The sequence below is a fragment of the Strigops habroptila genome, chromosome 11, assembly GCF_004027225.2.
Source record: "Strigops habroptila isolate Jane chromosome 11, bStrHab1.2.pri, whole genome shotgun sequence".
NCBI lineage: Eukaryota > Metazoa > Chordata > Aves > Psittaciformes > Psittacidae > Strigops > Strigops habroptila.
In genome coordinates this window covers 8,867,205-8,887,699 of record NC_046360.1, presented here as the reverse complement: position 1 = coordinate 8,887,699, position 20,495 = coordinate 8,867,205, and the positions used below count along the sequence as shown (strand labels likewise).

Below are 20,495 nucleotides of genomic sequence, written 5' to 3'. Positions count from 1 at the left end.
TGGGAATGTTTCATGGCTCAGCTTGGAGTGCTCTTGAGAAAGCTCAAGTAGGCGAGGTTCCAAAAAGCTAGTTTAATTCTGATGGTAAATCTGCGGACAGGCAGTTCAAAAGACCAGGTGTCTTACATTTTTACAAGTTGATCCTTGAAACTTTTCTTGTTTTTTGGACTGTGGAATCAATGCAACTCTCATTTCTGAGAATTTCTGCTTTTTTTTTTCTGTTTTTCCTCCTCCTTCCTGCAGCATGATGCCATCTTTTTGATCAGAAGCCTTTTGTTTTAAGTGGTTAGCAGAAATGTAGATGGGTCTATAATAATCATTACAGACTTAGCTGTATCTCATGCTTTTCCTGTGTTAACCTCCTTTTGTCAGAGTGCATCCACACTGCAGTCACAGGAACCTCCATTAGCCTCTACTGAACCCTGTGCTGCTGCAGCAAGAGGATGAGTACCAGTATATAATCCAGCTAGTTTTAGGCAAGCTCTGTTACATCTGGCTATGCTGCAGTTTTTTACTGCTTAGTTACTCTTCAGTTTCTTAGCCTTTCCCAAATCTGTATCTGAGACCAGGCAAGAAAAAGTGATATTAGCATTTGCAATTATTTTTTCCCTGTTCTGTGATGTTCATTTCTGTTTAATAAAAAACAGCTCAACACCACATATATGTAGCCAAGCATTTATTGCAGATATGTCTGTATTGAATCTGATGGAGTAACTAGTATCACAATAGTTAATGTCATTGACTGGATGAAAATATAGTATGATTGCTTAACATAGTGCTTTTAGAGTTGAAGAATTTCCCTCTACCAGCCAAAAATAAATGAAAAAAAGCTGGATATATTGAAATCTACCCAATTATGCTTAGAATAATGAAAATGTGCCATACAAGCCTCAGATCATTACATGATCTCCAGTTTGAGATGGACTCATGTTTTATACAATGTGCATGGAAATCACACCCTTTTTCTTTTCCAGCCTATAAGATAGGGCACTTGCAATTGTGTCTGTGGAGCTTCTCCACCTGCATCTGGAAGGAAATACTCATTTGTAAAACAAATTAGATGTATTTGCATATACATTTGGAATATCTGTATTAGTGTTTCTTATTCTTAGGAACATTTATTTAAATTAATGGGGGGTGTTTTTTGCGGGGAAAAAAGCGTTATATAATAACTGGGCTTTTGTGAGATGGAAATTAACTTACAACTGTCATAAGAAAATGCCTTAAGAAAACAATTATTTCCAGGAAAAGTTATTGTTTAGATGTAAAAATATTGGCACTTAATATGTTTAGTCTGTCTTTCCAAATTTTGTAAACATCTTTCCATTTCTTTTTTGAAGCAGTTTTTAAATTCTGTCTGCACGTTCGGCTGTTACTGTTGTTACAAATTTGCAGAGCTCTCTGGTTAGCCACAAGATGAGTATTCATACATGACATGCTTTGAGCACTTGTGTTGGAACAAAAGAGCACTTGTATCAAGCTCACTCCAGCAGTGTATCTCTGTACACACCTAAGGGCATGTTTTCTTCATTGTAGATTAGATGTTTATTCACAGGTCTGCAAGCACAGCTGGCTTCAAAAGATTGGGATGTTATTGCTTAATTTTCATTTTAAGTATCCTTACAAATCTTTTGTGAAAGTTAGATGTAATGCAGTAAGGATTCAGAGATGGGAAAATCAAAGTATTCAATTATGTAAATTAGTTGAACATTTCCAATAGGATCTGTGTTCTGCCATGGAAGAAAAAGAGAAATTTCCTGGATTTTGGACTCCTCCATGAAATTGTTTTAAACATGTGGGTGTTTTTCTTACAGCTGCGCCGCATGCAGGAAATGATTGCACAGATGCAAGCCCAAATGAGGATGAAGCCCGGTGATGATTAAGATGCTTGACATCTGGATGCATCAGGTATTACTTTTCTGACTTTTTAACTCTTCTTTTGTAAGATTTTCGCAACGGTTAGTGTTAATTTGGCACATTGGACTTGCTTCTACACTACTTAGAAAAAAATGAGTGATGTCCTGGATAGACTAGAAAAAAATATCCATGCAAATGTTACCCTTCCAGCTGTTTTTAAGATCTGTAAATGCTTATCTTCAGTGCCTTATTTTTGGATCATCTGGCTTTCTGTTAGCACAATCTGTTCAGAAAATTAATTTGACTATATACAAACAAAAGTGAGGCTGTTTGGGGGTATGTAAGCTCTGAATTTATGGCATTTTTCCCAAAGAACCAAGCAGAATTTTAGGCAGACTGGTTACCTGTACTCAATACAGGCTCCTTTCATGTTATGTATCTGTTAGTGGGATCAGAGTGAGTGAGGGACAAAATTCTTGTAGCAAATATTCATGCTTTCTTCAGAATGCAGCTCTTCTGGTATAATTTGTTTTAAATGTAAGAACAAAAAATAGAAGGATATGAGGAGTCCTGTTGCTTAATACTTCAGTTTAATACTCCAGTTGTGATTGCTGGTCTTCTGGAATGTAAAGCTTGAATAAAATGGATTATATTATCCCTTATGACCCTGTGGCAGCTGCCAACATTCCAAGCCTAAAATAAGGAGATTTTTTGTTGCCTTTATTTGAACCTTTGGTCTTCCTGTTTATATTAAAAAAAAAAGAAAAAAGTCTCCTAAGGAATAAACTTATTCACTGGATTCCTGTTTAAGCAGCAGTTGATGGTTTTACTGGTATGTGCACTGTTATATTTGAGTGAAGTAGTTAAGGGTAAAAAGGTAATTCAGACTCAGGTTTCTTACTGTCACAAATCCAAGTCTTGCAGATAGAGGAGTCTTCACATCATGTCTTCCATCTTCCATACTAAGATATATTGCCCCAGAGTTGAAAATCTAAGTACTGAGGGTAACTTTGTGGCTGACCATGCAGTGTATGCTATAGCAGTGTCTGATATAAAGCTCTCGCTTCCTCAGACAGGAGCTGGTAATTAAGCAGCCTGTTAAATATTTTAGTCTGAACTGGAGGTCCCAAGTTCTCATGGTAAGTTTGTTATCATATGGCCAAACTTCGACCACTGTGAAGATGGCTGCTTGATGCAGGAAACCTTATGTAGTGTAAATGATTATTACTGTTTCTTGCAAAGGAGCTCAGTTCTTTGCACAATTTACAAATCTTAATCGCATGGCATTCTTTAAACTGCTACTTGGTGAGAAAAAACTCCACTCTAAATCTAAGAGGCTTGTCCGCAGTTGTTGCTTACAGAGTACAGGATGGCAAATGGTGCAGATGTACTTGGAGCTCTTTCTTCAGTTCCTAGATGCTGGATTTGCTGTGAAATCACTATCTGAGGGTTAATAGGATGCAGTATTTCCCACTAATGGTAGCCAGAAATGGCACCAGATTCCCTGCGTGTCACAGCTTCTGACAATACTGGATATGATGTTTATAGAAATGAATTGGAGCATGGTTTGTCCCAGGCTGAATTTGCAGCCATGGCTACATAAGTAAACAGAGCTCTGAGCATGCTCATCCATGTCCAAGTGAAATGTTATTTTGTGGATACTTTACATTGCTAATCTGGAACACATCTTGGACCACTACATGTGTTAATCAGGAGGAGCTTTGCAGATTTAACTAAGTATCCTCATGATCGTGTTGTGATTTAGTTTGAACTTGTAGGAAAGACTTTTGAACTTCTTTTTTTGTTACCCTTCAGTTATTTATAGATAGATAGACCTCTAGCATAATTTATCGGCTAATATGCACAGTCGGAACTGCAATTGCAGTCCTGCTAAACCAGAGTGTTGCTGTATGATCCTGTTAGCACGCTGAAGTGAATCCTTACCTAGAACTTAGCCTTAGGGAAGTTTCTCTCATGCATGTTAAATGGCTTTGCAGTTTAGGAGGAACGATGATTTCAACCTCCAGCATTCCGATCAAATTTATTTGCTGTATTTTATTGAATTCAGTATGTCCAGAGCAACCAGGAAACTTGTAATTAAAACAGTAGTTACCAGAAGTAAACTGCCGACAAATTTAAATATACTTGATACCAATCTTTTTGTTCTATCACAGTTTATCTTCAGCATCTCTCAGGTTCTAGTTTTACAAGAACTTTAAAGGATCAGCTCTGCTACTGAAATCACTGTCTCTCCTCCAATTGCTCTTTTGCACTCTTGCTGATCTTTGTGCTGAGAAAACCATGTAACTTTATAGATAATTTATGTAAAAATTAACATGTTCACTTCTCTTAACTTAGATAAATATTCAAAAGTACCTTCGTAAAGCACAGATATTTTGTGAAAAGAGAAGTATGGTGTAAATGCCTTCATAGATAAGAGCTGGAGAGTAAACAGTAAGATAATGAAATGTGGTAATTTCCAAATATGTGAAGTACCCACTTCTGGTTTCAGATATATTTCAGGGCAGGGAGAAGATTGCTGAATGCTTTGGGGTTTTCTGGAAGGAGTCTGGCGTTGCATAACGATTAAGAAGTGCTAAACTCAAATCCTTGCCAAAAGGACTGAGGAGTCTGTATTATCATAAGGTGCTACACAGATGGGATGACTGGAAGGTCTCGTTTGCCTGATCCCTTTTGAAAAGGGGCATCTTTAAAGGTTCTATGGAAAGAGCAAAGGGAGAATTTACTTCAAGCAGTTTCCTTTACTTTCAAGGCTAGAGTAAGAGAAGCATAAGGTGAGTGACAAAGGCAAAGATTCTATGTAGGGAATATGTTCAAAGCTTCCAAAGAGAATGGACAGATTTCTTGCTGTAGACAAGTAGAAATCTGAAAGGGAATGAAGGGCAGCAGTGGTGGAGACTAGGACAGGGGTAGGAAAGGAAGATGATTTTGGAAAAAGCAGTGACCAGTGGGCCAGCTGCAGGTTTTGACAAAAGCCTGTAAGTACAGACTTACTCTCCAAGATGGTGGTGATTGAGAGCAGCCCTAACCAAGGTGCTGCATTTGACCTACATTTTTGTCTATTTACTCTATATATTTCATAGATTCTGTGTACAAACAGGGCATGTGGAGGTGTTTGTAGCAGGCGGTGAGAGCACAGCTACATACCAGAATATTCTTGGAATAAGCAGGAACAATTTTTTTACCATACCTTTCAATATACTAATCTTACAAGTCCGTGTGAGGCATGGTAAAGACTTCAAGGCAAGCTTGATTTTTCAGATTTTTTGCTTCTAAAATGCAAGACACTGCTGCAGGGGTGTAGGAGCTTATGGCTTCTTACTTTTGACAGTTCAAATGGAGGATTGGAGAGGAAGGAGATGGAGGGGTGGAGTAAGTTACCAAAAACTAAATCAGATTTAGTTTTATTTGGATACTCTAATGTGAAATGCTTTTGAAACTAGTCTGTAGTAATTCCAGCAGCATATTTACTAGCTTCTGGACTTGTCCATCTCAAATGAGCCATTATTATGAAAAGCTGGAATTATTTTTTTTCAAATGAAATGTTTATTGATGGGTGTTTCTTCCCTTTTCTTCTCTCTTTCTGAAAGAGTATCTCTTTGCAGTCTGTTTTTGTCTTGTTATTCTTACAAGTCTGAATTGTCTGTCTTCTACTCAGCTTCAAGATCATACTGGGACAAATCAGTAACAGAAGCCAGGCTATGAAAAACAAATACAGCCAGCTGGAAATGTATTTATGATTAGGGAAATGTGTTCAGAAAAAAAACAAAACAAACCAAGCATCTTGCACTTAAAATATCTGTAGGATGTTGAAAATTCTTTTAGTATAGCTCATGATTTCCACAAATACATTAAAGCCTCCTGAGCTCACCAACACTGTTCTGATTTTTGATAAGAGCAGTACTAAAGGCACCAAACAGCTAGTTCTTTCTACCAGTGAATTGACATCATTTAACAGAACAACACAAAGCATTGTCATAGCAACCAGTCTTCTAAAATGATGCTGCTGAATGCTGAATTGATCTGATGAGAAATGTCATTTGAGGAAGCAAAGATTGTGTTGTAGCTTTTGGCAGCTGAAATTGAGAGCCTGGAGAATGGGAAGCTTGGGCAAATTTGTAGTATTTGGAACAACTGCCTGGCACTGCCAGTAGATGTTTCTCTGGCTAGAAACTAGACTAGAAGAGTGCCATCGCTCTCCAGCTCTTTTCAGCTCTTCTCACTGTGGAGCTGTTCAGCAAACCCTGCATTGATGGCCTGGCACAAGTTTTTGTTTCCTTTAGAGAGTAGGTTTCTGATAGAAGTTGTCATTTTTTTCTCTGCTACTGTACAACTGAAGTACTGAACTTGTTAAAATTAACCTGTACAGAAGGATCTTAGCAGGGTCCTCAAGAGCCAGCCACCTTGTAGCTGGTGCCCACCTGCCTTTTTGTATAGTGGGCAGAGAGCTAGGCAGGCTTCAAAAGAGAGTCCTGTTATGGCTTTTAATCCTTGATGTATAGAGCAATAATGCTTTCATTTGAGTTTGTTCATGTAAAAATAGTATCTTGCATCTCTGTGTTAGTCCATACTGCTCTCAGTTGGTGAAGCAGTCATGTTCCTGGACTGTAAGTAAAACATAATGAAAGATGATGTTGTACTTGGATAGTCACCTTGGCAGATCCACAGCATCTCTCTCTGTGGCCTTTGACAGAAAATGAGTTGTGCAACTCCTCCCAATAGGAAAAAAAAGTAGCACTTTGTTAAAATTGTGGTCTTCAAAGTGTTCTACAGAAGAAAAATATGTATCATTAATATGATATGTAAATCTGAAGTATTAGGTTTGTAAACCTCCTGTACCTAAATATTCTCTGTTTTCTATCTCTTGAAGAATCTTTCTTGGGTATTTTTGGTTGATGACTTTTGCTATGGAGAAGTATAAGGTGTTGCTACAGACTAGCAAAAGGAAAGGGAACAAACTTGAAGTACCAAAGTCAACAGAGGATGACTGAAATGTCAGGAACTCAAAATATTAGGGGTGTGAGTGACAAAATGAGTCAAAACTAACAACAGGACATGGGTGTCATTCAATACTTTTCTTCCTTTCCGAGAGATGCCATTTCTCAAAATTGTTGCTAATGTTTGGACACTCAAAGCTACAACATAAAATGGATGCTATTTGAAGAAAAATTTAGGTCAGTGAGAAAATGTAACTGATTATAAAGCAAATTTCTCTCATTGGGAATTCAGAAGCGTACATGGAGAGATGTCAAGTTGCCCTGGAAGCAGCTGAAAGGCAAACCCATTCCTTTCCAAGGCATTCAAAACCTTTATAGGTGCAGGATTCTGAGCTGTCTGACCATGTGCGTCAGGGTGCAGGTGTGCATAGTGCTAGTTAAGCTACTCAACAGTTTTGATTTAATGGTATACTGGAGAAACGTGTCATCTTTCTTAAATGACAGTATCAATTCATGTTGCAGATGGAGGCATTAATGCTATGTATTGGTGAAAGGAGTATCGAGGCCGGTAATAGTGTAATAAAACTGGAAATCAAATTTGTGAAGAACAGTATCAAGCTAATGTATCGTAAAATATTACCTCATAAGGAGATTAGAAAGAGCGAGCAGTGAAATGAATCCGCAGTGAAATGAATCCACAGTGAAAATGCATGAACACAACTTTGCCCAAGTATGTTCTATGAGCATATAAAATGTGAATATCATGTTGCTAATGGTGGTAACATCAGTGCACAGCTGTGCTTATAACCTGAACCTTCGTGTTTATTGGAAATTCCAGTCTTTTTGTGAGTCTGAAACATCAGCTACGGTTTCCTCTTGAGGTGTTTTCTGTAACAGATCAGAATTAGGCAGACAGTGGCAGAAATGTACTTTCTCTTTCATACACAAAGTAGCAGTGTAGCACACAGGTTGATTTTTAATTTGAACATTGAATTTAGTTAGCAGTGTATGGACTCTGGCTTTAAAGCCTTAATGCTGGCTTGCTTGTTCTGGTTGTTATGGGAAGTGAGGGCCTTTTTAAAATGTGAAGTAATTGTGTATTGAACAGAATTCCCACTGTGAGAATGGCAAAGAGCAAAGGACCCTAATATCAGCTTTCCTTGCTCCATATTCCAACTATACGCAGCTACTGTAGTCTTGATGAGTGTTGCACTGTATTCTACAAGTGAGTGGACACAACAATGTTTTCTGGGATATTTCTTTCTTCCATCCAGATGAATATTTAGATTTAAGATATTTTTCCTGTTGGAAATGAGTATTTTTCCAACTGGAGAATTTGAATTGTCACCTGTCCCAAGTCTGACACAGCTTCTTAAGCAGGGAAAGCTGGAATTGTGATTTCTTTGTAGTAGCCTTCTTTCAGCTGTATGAATACTGCTGTATGAATGCTTGGAAAAATCTATTTGCTTTGCTGTTTCACCTAAGCAGTGATAAAAGTGTTTGTGCAGGACATCAAGTTTGCTGCTTACTTTTAGCCCTGTTCAGATAAGTGGGTTTTGTTTTCCCCAGCAGCAGTAATACTTCACCTAGCAGGCTGAGGTTGGTGTCTTGCGTGCGTTACTGGTGAGATGAGCTGTTATGCAGTTCTTGCAGATGGAGGCGGTGTAGGTGCTTAAGAAAGTATGTAACTAAAAATAAATTCTCATTTATATGCTCTTATTAGACATTTGTGATAAATATTTGGGACCAAACTGCATCTGCCTCAGCCAGCGTAGTTCTAATGCAGGTCCCCGTGATGCAGTAACTGGAATGCCCTGGTCTTGGTTTATGCTGCCTGGCTCAGAGGCGCTCAGACTGCCCCAAACGCTCTGACGATGCTGAGAGTTTGTCTTTTCTAATGCTCTTTGTTTTCCACTTCTGTTTGCAGCAGTATTCAGTTCTCTTAAGTGGATGGGTGCTCTGTTTTCTTTGACCGAATGGTAACGTTCAAATGCAAAAGCTGGATGCCGCAGATCAAGACCTGCGTTAAAACCAAGTCTGAAGATCATGTTGTAAAACGGCTTGTTTTATATATTCAATGTTAATCAAGTTATAGTGTATCTTTTTTGATTCTTTTGGTAACAGTGTCTTCATACTTATTATGTGGTTTTATTATCCTTCCTATACCTTTTTATACAGAAACTGATAGAGTATGGTGTTTGGACTAGTCGTTGGCTTCAAGGAGTTAATCATGTATCTGCTAGGTTATTCTGAACAGTTTCGTGGTTAATACTGAAAGACTTTGTGGCCTGTTTACAATAAACGCATGTGTGCTTGCACAGTATCATAACTTTCACTTGCCATTTTAAATCACTGTGTATCCTATCAGTTTTTCATAATTTTCTCTGTGCTTTGGTTACTTTTGAAGCTTCATCTCTGGTGATTTATATTTGTGTGATGTATGAGAAAATTTACAAACCACTGATGATTCGCCAGTGATGCAAAGAAGCTGACTTTTCTAAATCATTGTGCCTTAATGTACCGTAAACACTACACATGCCAACAACTTCTGGGGATGCCTCTGAAGATTGGCCTTCACGTCTCAAGCTGTGGTTGCAAGAATTTCTATCACAGGCATTTTTATCTGTCAGCTGAGTGATGGCATGTTCTGAATTTTTTTTTATACCATAACACTAATTTTCATGGAAGTTTTGTAATAAATTGTATGAATGTGGAAAATGTTGAATCTTGGGGTGGTTTTTTGTTGGTTTTTTGTTGTTATCTTGGCTTTTTCAACTGAATTATGAAATGCTGTAGTGGCGTTGTGCACAGTGTGTATTCAAAGGGATTGTGATATTTCCCCTGGGGAATGAAGGCATTTTCTAGAGTTTGCATAAAAACTGCTTTGATTTGATTTCAGAACAACTTTACAAGTGTTTTAACTGGAAGTTAGGTAGCAAGACTTTGCATCCACTTTTTTTCCCCATAGTTCAATAGGCACCTGCTAACACCTTTTAGGTGGGTAAATACCTTAGAAAATCTGATTGCACACCTTACTTCATAAGAATGTTGCTGGTTTCTTTGCCACTGCTCTCTTCTGCATGCTTTGTAGTCTTGTGTGTATTACATATGCATAAGCGTAAATTATTTTGCAAGTATGGGATTGAGACACTTTGTCTTCAGTACTAAATTGGAGTGTCTTTCATGTAATTAGCCCTAATTTTACTGTCTAGCAGTAAGTGTTTACTCAGGATAGGATTAACAAACGATTTGTATCACAGGGATGCATATTTGGCTTGTGTTTGGAATTGTACAGCATAAAATGGATGCTACATGGTTATCTTGGTGGCTGCTATAATGAAGTTGAAAGAAGAAATGGAGTGATAGATCTGTGTTCATACAAAGTGTCTTCAGGTTTTAAGAAGACTTGAATTGTGTGTCTGTTGAGAGGCCAAGGTGAGAGATTTAACACAAACATTTTCTTATGAGTTGTGTGCCATTATATGCACTGTTCTTGTTTTTCTTCCAGAATTTTGCATCATATTTTGCAACCTTCTTGAGATGATGTGCTGTCCATTTGTGCTTGTGAGAGTCAGGACAGCCACACCCCTGCCGAGAAGCCAAGACTTTAGTTACATGCATTAGTTGCACACTGGATTAGCTCTCTGAACAAAGGTAACATGAAAGGTTGTTCTTTCAAAGCAAACCAGGACAATAGGGAAACAGACTTTCAAAGCATCTATACTTTTATTTAAAACAAAGCTTTTCCCCCCCTTCTTTTGAAAGCAAGGCACCTATAGTCACTGTCATAGTTCTTGTGTGAGAAGCCTCAGTGAGGAGATTTTTAGAAGCGGATACTGATTATCAGTTGATAGTCTCTGCCTTCTTCAGGCTTCTGGATGCCAGCTGGAGCATTTTGGCTCAAAACCTGAGATTTATTTTAAGAATTGCCCAAAAAGAGCTTGCAGTACCGCTGGTACCATACGCGAGCAGTTTCCTTTCAACATAGGCTTTATTTTTGTGCCTTTTGATGTTGTCTGATGTTAATATTCAGTTACATTTGAACTTGGTTTTGTTAAATACTTCATAGCTTAATGGGGTAACATACAGTTGTTAAGCCAAGTCTTTGTTACTGTGAAGATCTCTGGCTAGAGGACTCTGGCTAGAGCCTGATTTCTGACCTTGCATTTCTACTCCCATTGGTCTGGGCAGTGCCAGGGCCATGGAAGATACAGAAACCTCTCCCTGAATTCCATCCCATCCTTATCCAGGCTGACACTTCCCAGCATGGGGACAAAGTGCCCACATATAACTACTTTAATGGCCATTCAGCAGGATCAAGGAGCAGAGGACTGCAGTCCTTTCAGTCTTCATTAGATTTAAACCACTGTGGCAGACTATAAAATAACTCCTGAAAGGTTGATGGGCTTGTTGGTTTCTTTAATTGCGGTGTAGAGTCTCTGATGGTCTGTGGCACTCTGACATTTACAAACAAGCAAATACGCTGACAATTACCTGATTTAATTTTTTTCTGATGCTTTGAGTCAATGGCTGAAAGTGAACTCGGGATCAGCTAATGGGGTTTTAAAATGTATGTGCCTGGGATTGCCAATCTCTGGTCTTAAAAGTGTCTCTTTGTTTTGGTATGAGGGATGTTTTGAATGAGAAGGTGGAAGAAATGGGAAGATAGAGGCTGTGATGACTACAAGGATTTGAAGAATTAGCACTGTGGCACTGGTGTCAGTTTTGTAGCAGGGCAGGAGAGGGTCCTTGCACTTGTGCAGTCATCACCATGCCAAGCACATCCTGTCCTGTATTCAGAGGAGTTTCAAGTCTGATTATTTACTTGTCCTTGAAATGTGGAAGATGTGACCCTTCCCTGCAGCTGTGGAAGTTGAGGGAAGGATCTGGGTGTCCCAAGCCTTAACATCCCACTCTCCTTGCTCCTTTAGAGTTGAGTTGAGGTTCCTATGAGCTGTTCTTAAATCATGTGCCACTACTGCCTCTGGAGTGTTTAAAATTCATTTGAGTCTTCTTCTGCCTTTTCTTAAAAAGTTATGCTGACAGCTTTTACCTAAAATAACTTTCCATATCACCTCTTTGAAATGTTTTAATGGAAACAAAGCATGCATTCCTACTTTGCACAGTACGGCTGCACGATGAATCAGGACTTCCCACTGTATTTCGAGATGCTAAATCTGGAAATACATTTCCTATTTATTCCATTTGTGTTCGGCGTTTGTGTTTTGGGTTTTTTTTTTTAATGGTGTATTCCTTCTGAGTGTTGTGTTACTGCTCGAGAGTAGGCTGTGCTTCCTTCTGTCGTGTTTCAGCCTCCAGACCCGTGGTCGCAGGCACCGTTCGGGGGGTTTTCTCCGGTAGTACCGCCGGCCCTGGCCGTGTCGGGGGCCGGGAGGCGCTGCCCAGGAGCTCGGCGGCGGTGATGCTCCTGCCGGGGTCACCGTCCCAGCCGCGGGCCCGGAGGAGGCGGTGCGGCGGGGCCGGGGCGGGCGCGGGGCGGAGCGGGCTCCCGGGATTGGCGGCCCTGGCCCGGCCCCGGCCCCTCCGCGGCAGCGCTGGGGCGGCCCCGGTCGCGCACACACTCGCGGGCACGCCGGGCGCTGCTGCGGGCTGAGGCAGGCAGGGCCGCCGGCGGCACCATGAGCACCGGCATGCGGTACAAGAGCAAGCTGGTCAACCCAGGTGAGGCGCTGGGGACGCGCGGCCGCTCCGCCCCGCGGTCCGTCGCATCCCTCACGCCTCACTCTTTCTTCTTTTCTCTCCCCGGTGCCGGCTCCCGCCGCGGGCATCCCGCCCTCCTCGCTGTGCCCCGCAGAGGAGAAGCAGGTAGGTGGTGGGTCCGCGGTGCGGTGCGGCCGGGGCTGAGCTCGCCCGCCTTGCTGCGGCAGCGGGTGGTGTCCTGCTACCTGGGCACGGCAGCATTCCCGCCTGCCGCTGGGCATGGTGGCCCTGTTTTAGCTGGGTTCATCCGGGAAATGGGTGCTTTGCCTGCTCCATCTCCCTGCGTTTTGGGTTGGGTTTTTTTGCGGTGCATTTGGGTGTGTCGAGTAGGTTCGAATGGAGAAAGGCAGCGCAGGGGCTGGCAGAGGCATTTCAGCATTAGGAGCACGTCTCTCCATCACAACCTCTTCCCTCCGCAGCACAGATGCGCAGACACACGCCCGGTCCTGCCGCTCGCCGCTGCCGGGTGGTGTAGCAGATCATCACCTCGCAGGCAGCCGGGATTTGGGCGTTAGGGCACATCTGTTTTGCTTTGCAAAGCAAATAGCTACTTAGAGGCATGCCTTTGAGTCCTGGAGAGAGAGGAGGGGTGATGCAATCAGATGACATCTACAGGGTTGGTTTTTTTTTTTGTCCTTTATTTGGTATTTGGGGGGATCTAGGGTGTTTGAGAGAAAGAGGAGTCCTTCTCTTCTTGAGCTTGAATGTCTAGGTAGGGGGTTACTACCAGAGTCCCATGTGTTCCTTAGCACCATCACCATGATGTAGGCAATGTCTGCTGTATATGGAAGAGCTTCTCTGCCTCACAAAGGTGGGGATGGAGGTGGTGGTTAACACAGCAGGGCAATGCAGCGAGTCCCTGCAGCGGGAAGAAGTCCACCCATCCATTCCTAGCCTGGCTTGGGCTTGCCTTTGAGTCCAGTCTTTCTCTGAGACGCTAATTCCATATGCAGCAGACACCTCACTTACCGAGACAGTGGTACTGCACAGCCATTCTGGACCACAGAAAGGCAAACTAGTGTTGTAGCAGCTTGGGCATTCACCTGGTCACTGCAGGAGATGGTGTTTCCCTATATAATACAGACTTGGGCACTGTGAAAAGACATCGGGGTATTTTGTGAGCTGCTGATTGAATGGTGAGATGAACAAAGTAAATCCAGGGGTAATAGGAGAATTGCGTCATTGGGTGCATTTTTCCCAAGCTACTTAAAGTTTTGGTAGTATTTTGTTGTTATTTGTATTTGATATGATTTGTGAGTGTTGCTATTCTTGTTATTTCTGGAGGAAAACAATCCAGAATGTCTTCTGAAATTGTAATAAATTCAATGCAGGCTGTGAATTGGAGGGGAGCTTTGTGACCCTCCCCCCCAAAAAACCCCCATGCTGTTCTTTAGTTAATTTGTTTTTAAATAGAGAGGAGCACAGGGTATGTACAAGGCTTCTTTCTGCTCATTCCCCAGGGGAAGAAGTGAGGCAGAGATCAGAGTAGTTTGTTGTGGATATTATCATAATTCCTGAGGGCCTTTGTCACACTGCATAGGCAAGAGTGGGCTGGAGTCTGTACCCCAAAGAGTTTGTGTCTGCAGGAGAGTGTTCTCCTGGGGCAAAGGAGGTCTCTCCTCAAATGTGCAGGTGTGTGTATGTGCCTTACAGTGTCTTACACTGAGAGTGTAGAGTGGGTCTTGCACGACAGAGCGCGGTGCATTATGAATTTGTGCCAGCCATGGGTGGTGGAGGGAAACCAAGCTGTGAATACAAAGCAATCTGTTAAAATTAAAGTGAACATATAAAACCACAAATGATCTTTATTTAGCATCCTTTGAGAGGAGAACTTTTCTTCTTGTGCCGCCTTGTTCCAGTTCCCTCACATCTGGCAGCAGGTAACAGTTTAAGAGGTTTGTTAAAACTGTGATTCTTGCCTGAACTGCTCTTTCAACATTTATTATAAAAACTATTTTTTTATAAATAGTTGGGAAATGAAGTGAGCTTCTGAGAAGGCAGTACAATAGAGTGCATGTGAGTAGAGCAGCCTTCAGTAAAATCTTAATTTGGACTTACTGAGTCCAAAAATAGAACAATGTGGTGTCTAAGAATGTGTCTAACTTCCCCTGTAGCATAGTCAGGGCTGATGCATTTGTCTAGTTCCAGAGGACTCTGTTTTGCAGGTTAGACTTCTAATTGCTATAATTTATTGAAGAAAAAAATAATGGTAGACTCTCCCCCTCTCTGGTTTCCAAGGAATGGCCTCTTAACTGGTGTATTTGGTACTGAACTCGTGCTATTGATGTCAGTGGAGGCTTGATGCTGGTCTCTGTGCACGCAGAATCTTCCAAGGGGGAGGGTTGTGGTTTAAGACCCTGGACTCGGGGGAAACAGTTTGTGGTCTGTAGCTCTACAGCAGGTTGCCTGGTGAGACCAAGCTCCTCAGTCTCATACCTTGGTTCAGCACCTCTCAAAGGGGGATGGTTTCTCTCCTGGCAATTTATATACTGCTGGAGCGCTGAGAGGGATTCTCGTGGTGAAACTGGGTAGGCAAATGAAGCAGTGACTAATGTACTGTGTGCAGAAGAGCAGGACCTGTGTAAAGGAAACCTAGCAATTTGTCAAAAGAGCATTGACTTGAGAACCAAACAGAACAAGTGCAGTGGATGGACGCTCTGCCAAAGCCCGCGGTGTTGCTGTGGGAGGAGTACAGGTGAAACCTCCCAAATACCTAGTTAAACTGGAGTCTCCTGGCACACTCCTGCAGAACATGCCTCCTAGCTCATGTTGTTGGCGTGTGTTTGTTTGGGGTGTTACCTTGCTGCGTCTCTGAAGCTGGCTTCTGCTCATTCAGGCCCGTGTCTCTAATGTGCTTTGAAGTCATTGTTTCTTTTTAAATCAGGAGGATGGGAACCTCTCCTTCCCAAGTTGATCTCTCCCCACCCCATCAACTTGCAAAGTTGTTTGGGTGTGGGAGCGGAGACTATCTGGTGAATCCAGTTCTTTCAGTGGGTCTGAAATTACAGGGCTGTGCCTTTTGCATTTAGCTTGGTCCTTTTTTCTACTTAAGCATATTTTGAAGTGGTCTGCTTGCCATTAAAAATATATATGGGGGTACTGCATATAGAGAAGATGCTATGCAGAAGGTAATTTGACTGGAGGAATGGTTTCAGTGTGAGTCATTGGGAGGCACTGAGAATTCCTGAATTCATTGCTTTTGTGTTTCAGGTTTTGAGAATCTGAGATTCACATCTTAAAAAATTATATTCACACTCCTTTGCTTTTTTCTTAGAGGAAAAAAAAAGAAAGATGCAGAGATTTCCAGTGTTCCTGGAACAGTAGATATTACAACAGCAGAGATGTCTTCCATCTAAAATAGCAACTGTATCAACATAGTGCATCATTTTAAGGTCAACCTTCAACCCCAGCCTTGCCTTGCAGAGGACACTGGATGATGGAAATCCTCCAGTTCCCTGTCAGTGTGTGCTGAACTGCCTTCTCCTTTTCTCTACTGTGCTTATGGAGAGATGGGCCCAGATGGGTTTACAAGAAAGTGGGGCCCCTGAAAAAGCTATGCTCTGCATAGTGCAGAGGTACCCGAGACACGTGTAGATACCACCCTTGACGCACTGAGCACAGCTCCAGTGCAGGTAGCTGCTGATGACAATGAGCAGATTAAGAGGAGGGAGGAGTGGTGATTCCTGTGTCTTGAGCTGATTGAGGATGACCTTAACGTCACCTTTGATTTCTCTGTAGATACCTATGTAGTGAAAATTAGCTTAGTTAGTTTAGCTTAGTTTTGTGAAACATGTGATGAAAAGTATCATGTGAGTTGAGGTTCCTTTGTACAGCAATTGTACAACAAAGACCAGAAGCAGAGCTTGGCCTTACAGAATCCCCTCACCGTCTGTGCTGGAGCAGCTTGGAGGATCCGTACCTCCATTATATGTTTGTGGCATTGCCATCTTTCACCAAAGTATGTTCCTTACAATAGCAGCTCTTGTAATCATGTGAATAGAGGAAAGTTCTGCACAGGCAAGAGGAAAAGCGTGGAACCTGGCAGATGAGCAGAGTACCACTGACTCTTTTAATTCTCTCAGAGTTAAACCACTTACTTTATAGTTGTGATTCTTTGAGTCATTGGGAGTGGCAATGTGGAGCTGTGTTCCTGTGCTGTCTGTCATGCTCTGTATCAGTGCAGACAGGGTGGTTTTTGCTTAGAGAAAACAAAATTATGTTTGCAGCTGGCGAGTGGAATATTTCACCACAGCTGGATAGTCTCTCACTGTGTCATAGATCGCCCTGGCAAGGCTGTTTCTCTTTGACTCCCCATGTTAACGTCTCTTCCAACCTCTGTGTTTTCCAACCCTGGTCTTACATCCCGACTACCAAGATGCGCCTGCCAGAAAGGGAGTAGCAAATTAGTGACAGAATCTGGGGGTAAATACTGGAAACACTCTTACAGCAGCACATCTCTGTTTGTCTTTCTGATGTCCCAGTGTATCTTGGCCAGACGCAGCATAGGAGTGGAAGCTTTTACTTCTCTGTAAAAAGCCTTGTGTGGTTCATTAATTTTTTTTGGCCTGTTTCAAAAGACAAATGTTGGTCTCTCACCCTCCGAACTGGGCAAAGGCTCAGTGCTCAGAACAGTGTGTCAGGAGCTGGGTGGGACTGCAGTGGGTCAGGAGGTTCAGTCCTGCCTGTCCTTCTGCTATGCATCTGTCTAAACAGTCCTGCTGCGGGACGGCCCTATGTCACACAGATGGGCTGTTCTGGGCTGCGGAGGGAAGTCCATCCTGGGCACTTTTGAATTCTTTTTTCCCCCCTTCTTTGTCTGTTTGGCTTCTTGGAAAAGGGCTGTAAAAGAGGTTAGCACATGGACTGCATGGTGAAACAGAATTGCTGGAGAGCTGGGCGCAGAATCTGCCGCCTGCTGCTGCTGCTGTCTCTCTTCAATTATTTATGCTCCAAATGGATAAATGGTTATTAGTGCAGGGCAGGGGTTCAGCCCTCTCAGTGCAAGTAGAAATCTGCAGTTTATGAAAAGGGGGAAGTAAGTGTTTCCTGCGCAGGGATTTCTGTCCCTCGAATTTCCACGAACTGCTCAGCTACTTGTGTGTGAGTCCAAAATTCCACTGCTCTTCCGTGAATGGCACAGGGCTGTGTCGGGCATGTTGGCCAAGTGCGTGAGTGTGACATGTGGCCTGATCCTTGCTAATGCTAATGAAGTAGGAGCAACTTTTATTTAACTCCAAGAGATGCTTGTGAACTTGCTCAGCTTCTGGTTTGCAGTGGCTGGGGCATTACAAAAGGCAGCTCACAGTTGCAGAGGTGACAGTGTTGCTGCCATCTGAATGAAGGAGAAACTCAGTCACTGAATGTTTTTAGTCTCCAAAGTCAAGGAGTCTCTTAAAATTGCTTAACACTCCCAAAAATGATACTGACTTCATGATGATGCTATTCTTCAGTCAACTGTTTTAGCAATAAGCTAAGGGGGTATGACAGGTCTCTGCAAAAGCTTAGGAAAGGCAAGTCTAGAAAGAGAAACAACTGGTAGGGTTCAGTGCCTTCTAGAGCCCATATTGCCTGCCCTCAGTTTCAGTCTAAGTTGCTGTTCATTAAATACCCAATAAAACGGACATCTTGGAAATCCAGGGGATAGTCCACCTTCAGCCAACTGGTTGCTTGCTGTGCCAGGCCAGGTTGGGTCCCTGCTGTTTATCTTTAGAGCTTTGCCAAGTTATTTTAAAATGTGCAGTCCAAGGGGTTTCCCTAGTAGTTTTGGGACACCACACTGTCCCAAAACTGCTAGGGAACAGTTTTGTTCCCTAGGAACAAACTTCTTTTGTTCCTAGGAACAAAACTGTTATTTATGGTTATAGGAGCAGCGTCTCCTATCACTGTGCTGCAGCTACTGCTCATATGTGCACAATCTAAGCCTGGAGAGCTCTGCTCCATCTTTAATACTTCAGGCACTTCTTGCTGAGATATCTCTTTGCTAAGCCAAGAGGGTTCCTCTCATGTTGTTTCTCTTCAAGTTCAAGTGGCTTCTCTGTTACTTTTTTCCTGGAGAGCAAAGCATGAACTGGAGGGCACCTTCTTTGCTTACCTGCAGAGCTTTCTGTCTCACCAACACTAAGACTTTCTCCCCCCAAGGCAGAGATTTCCCCGGGACAGCAAAACCACACAAAATGATCCTCTAATACTCATGAAAGAAACATGTGGCATCTCTAATACATTGTGTGACTTCAGATTTTTGTGAAGCATTTGCAAGTTGTTTCATAGCATTCTGGAGTAATTCACATATGGGCTGGATTTGGTCCATGTGTGTGCGCGCGTGTATGTCTACAGTGTGGTTAGCCTCGAAGCACAGGAAAAAATGTTTGTCTGCTGTTACACGTTCCTTTTCTCCCAGAGAATTGTCCCTGGAGCTGTGAAGAGGTTTGCAGTCATCTTGTTCCCACAGGAGTGTTCAGAAGCTGGATTTGTGTGTGGAGCATCAGAAAAGTTGGGATCAGATCCCAGAATACATGCTCCTCATCAGTATGTGTGCTGCTGTTCATCCACCACTTGGAATCCCAGGAATACTATTTAAAGTGAATAGGGGAAGGTGGCACTGGGTGTGCTGAGAGGAAGGGTTTGTATGTGCAATGCTACCCATAGGGGCTGGGCTGCAGAAAGTGGAAGAAGAGATCAGTTGCTCCCAACTGAAGTAAGAGTCCTTTGTGTTTTGAGGGCTGAATGGGTTAATATTCTTAATTCCTTCTCTCCTGTGTGAGTGTATTTCCTGTGCATTAATTGAAATTTATTACGGCCTGCTAACATTCCACTCTAGGCTGCTGTGCCTTCCCTTGGTCTGTCACTCCCAGCCCCATCCCATGTGGCTGGTACCCCCAGTGGCATTGCAGCAGCCGCGTGCTGGAGGTGGCTGTGAGAAGAGCATGCTGGAGGGCTGCACGACAGGCTTGGTAATGAGCAAAGCCTGGCTAAGTGTTGACCAGGAGCTGAACAGGAAGTGGAACCGTGCACAAGCATCTGGAAGGATGTAATGCCAAGAGAGGGAGGAGAATTGTTTAGTTTCTGGCTTTGGTACAACTGTTCACTCCTGAAGTCGAAAGGAAAAAAGAAATAGAGAAGTTGAGGCTGAAGTTCAGCTCTAGAAGAGGTATGTAGCTATGTTGTGCAGGGCAGTAGAGTGCAGGGATGCTCAAGATGGCAGAAACCTCTTTGAATACAGCTGTGCAGCCTTCAGTGTGTACCAGCCTGGTGCTGTGCCATAGCAGCGAGGGCTAAGAGAGGCTTAGAAGAGCAGCGTGCTGGAGGATCTCAGGCTGTGTGGTTCATGCTAGCTCAGGATGGTGGGGGGTGTGAGCCAGCGCAGTTGTAAAGTCAGTCAGAGGTGGGAAGCCCTTAATAGAATTAACTCCAGTTTTTCACTCACCTTTTAAATTTGGGCTGTTTTCTGCACAGTGGCACTAGCTGACAGAAGTAACAGCCAGTGCCAGGACCGGAGTGCTCACCCTGAAGTTAGCTGATGGGGGCAGAGGAGCAGCACACTGGGTGGCAGACCCATCCCTGTGTGCCACTGCAGTGGCTGTACTGCGCGACTGCTCGGAGCCAAGGAGCAGGAGAGCTGAGGTCCTGCGTTTGCCAGCTTTGTTCAGCTCAGCTCTTTGCTCTTCCTGGGAACTTTGGGAGTGCCCTGTTTGTTTTGAAGCTTGTTATCAAGTGTGTCCAGGGTGTGTGTATGGAGCTGGGATGGTCTCTGCCTGACCCCACCCGGGGCAGCGGGCACTGTTCTCCCAGAATGACTCCTGGCAGGGAACTGGGAGCTGGAGCACGGGCTGAGCAAATAAACCACAGGATCATGAGCGCTAGCTCCTGGAGACTGGCCATGGGGAGCGAGCCCGTCCCACTGACCTCTGGACATTCTCAGTGCAGAAGCAAGGAAGGGGGAGAAAGAAAGAGCCACTCAGC

General features: G+C 42.9%; 2 protein-coding genes across 7 annotated transcripts in view; both read left to right on the top strand.

Moving 5' to 3' along the window:
* Nucleotides 1-9,533, top strand: part of LOC115614618 (septin-2) — a 37,713-nt gene extending 28,180 nt beyond the window's left edge. For 3 of the 5 annotated variants that reach the window (XM_030501745.1, XM_030501744.1, XM_030501746.1), the window contains exons 12-13: nt 1,815-1,908; nt 8,743-9,533. In XM_030501745.1, the coding sequence (XP_030357605.1) occupies nt 1,815-1,883 (69 nt within the window). In that variant the 3' untranslated portion in view covers nt 1,884-1,908; nt 8,743-9,533. The remainder of the gene's footprint in view (nt 1-1,814; nt 1,909-8,742) is intronic. The other 2 variants (XM_030501748.1, XM_030501747.2) reach the window with 1 other exon arrangement.
* Nucleotides 9,534-12,349: 2,816 nt separating this feature from the next.
* Nucleotides 12,350-20,495, top strand: part of SEPTIN5 (septin 5) — a 45,927-nt gene continuing 37,781 nt past the window's right edge. Inside the window, exons 1-2 of one of the 2 annotated variants that reach the window (XM_030501743.1) lie at nt 12,350-12,497; nt 12,631-12,641. In XM_030501743.1, coding sequence (XP_030357603.1) covers nt 12,455-12,497; nt 12,631-12,641 — 54 coding nt within the window. In that variant the 5' untranslated portion in view covers nt 12,350-12,454. Of the gene's footprint in view, nt 12,498-12,630; nt 12,642-12,761; nt 13,153-20,495 lie in introns of those variants that run through there. The other variant, XM_030501742.1, reaches the window with a different exon arrangement.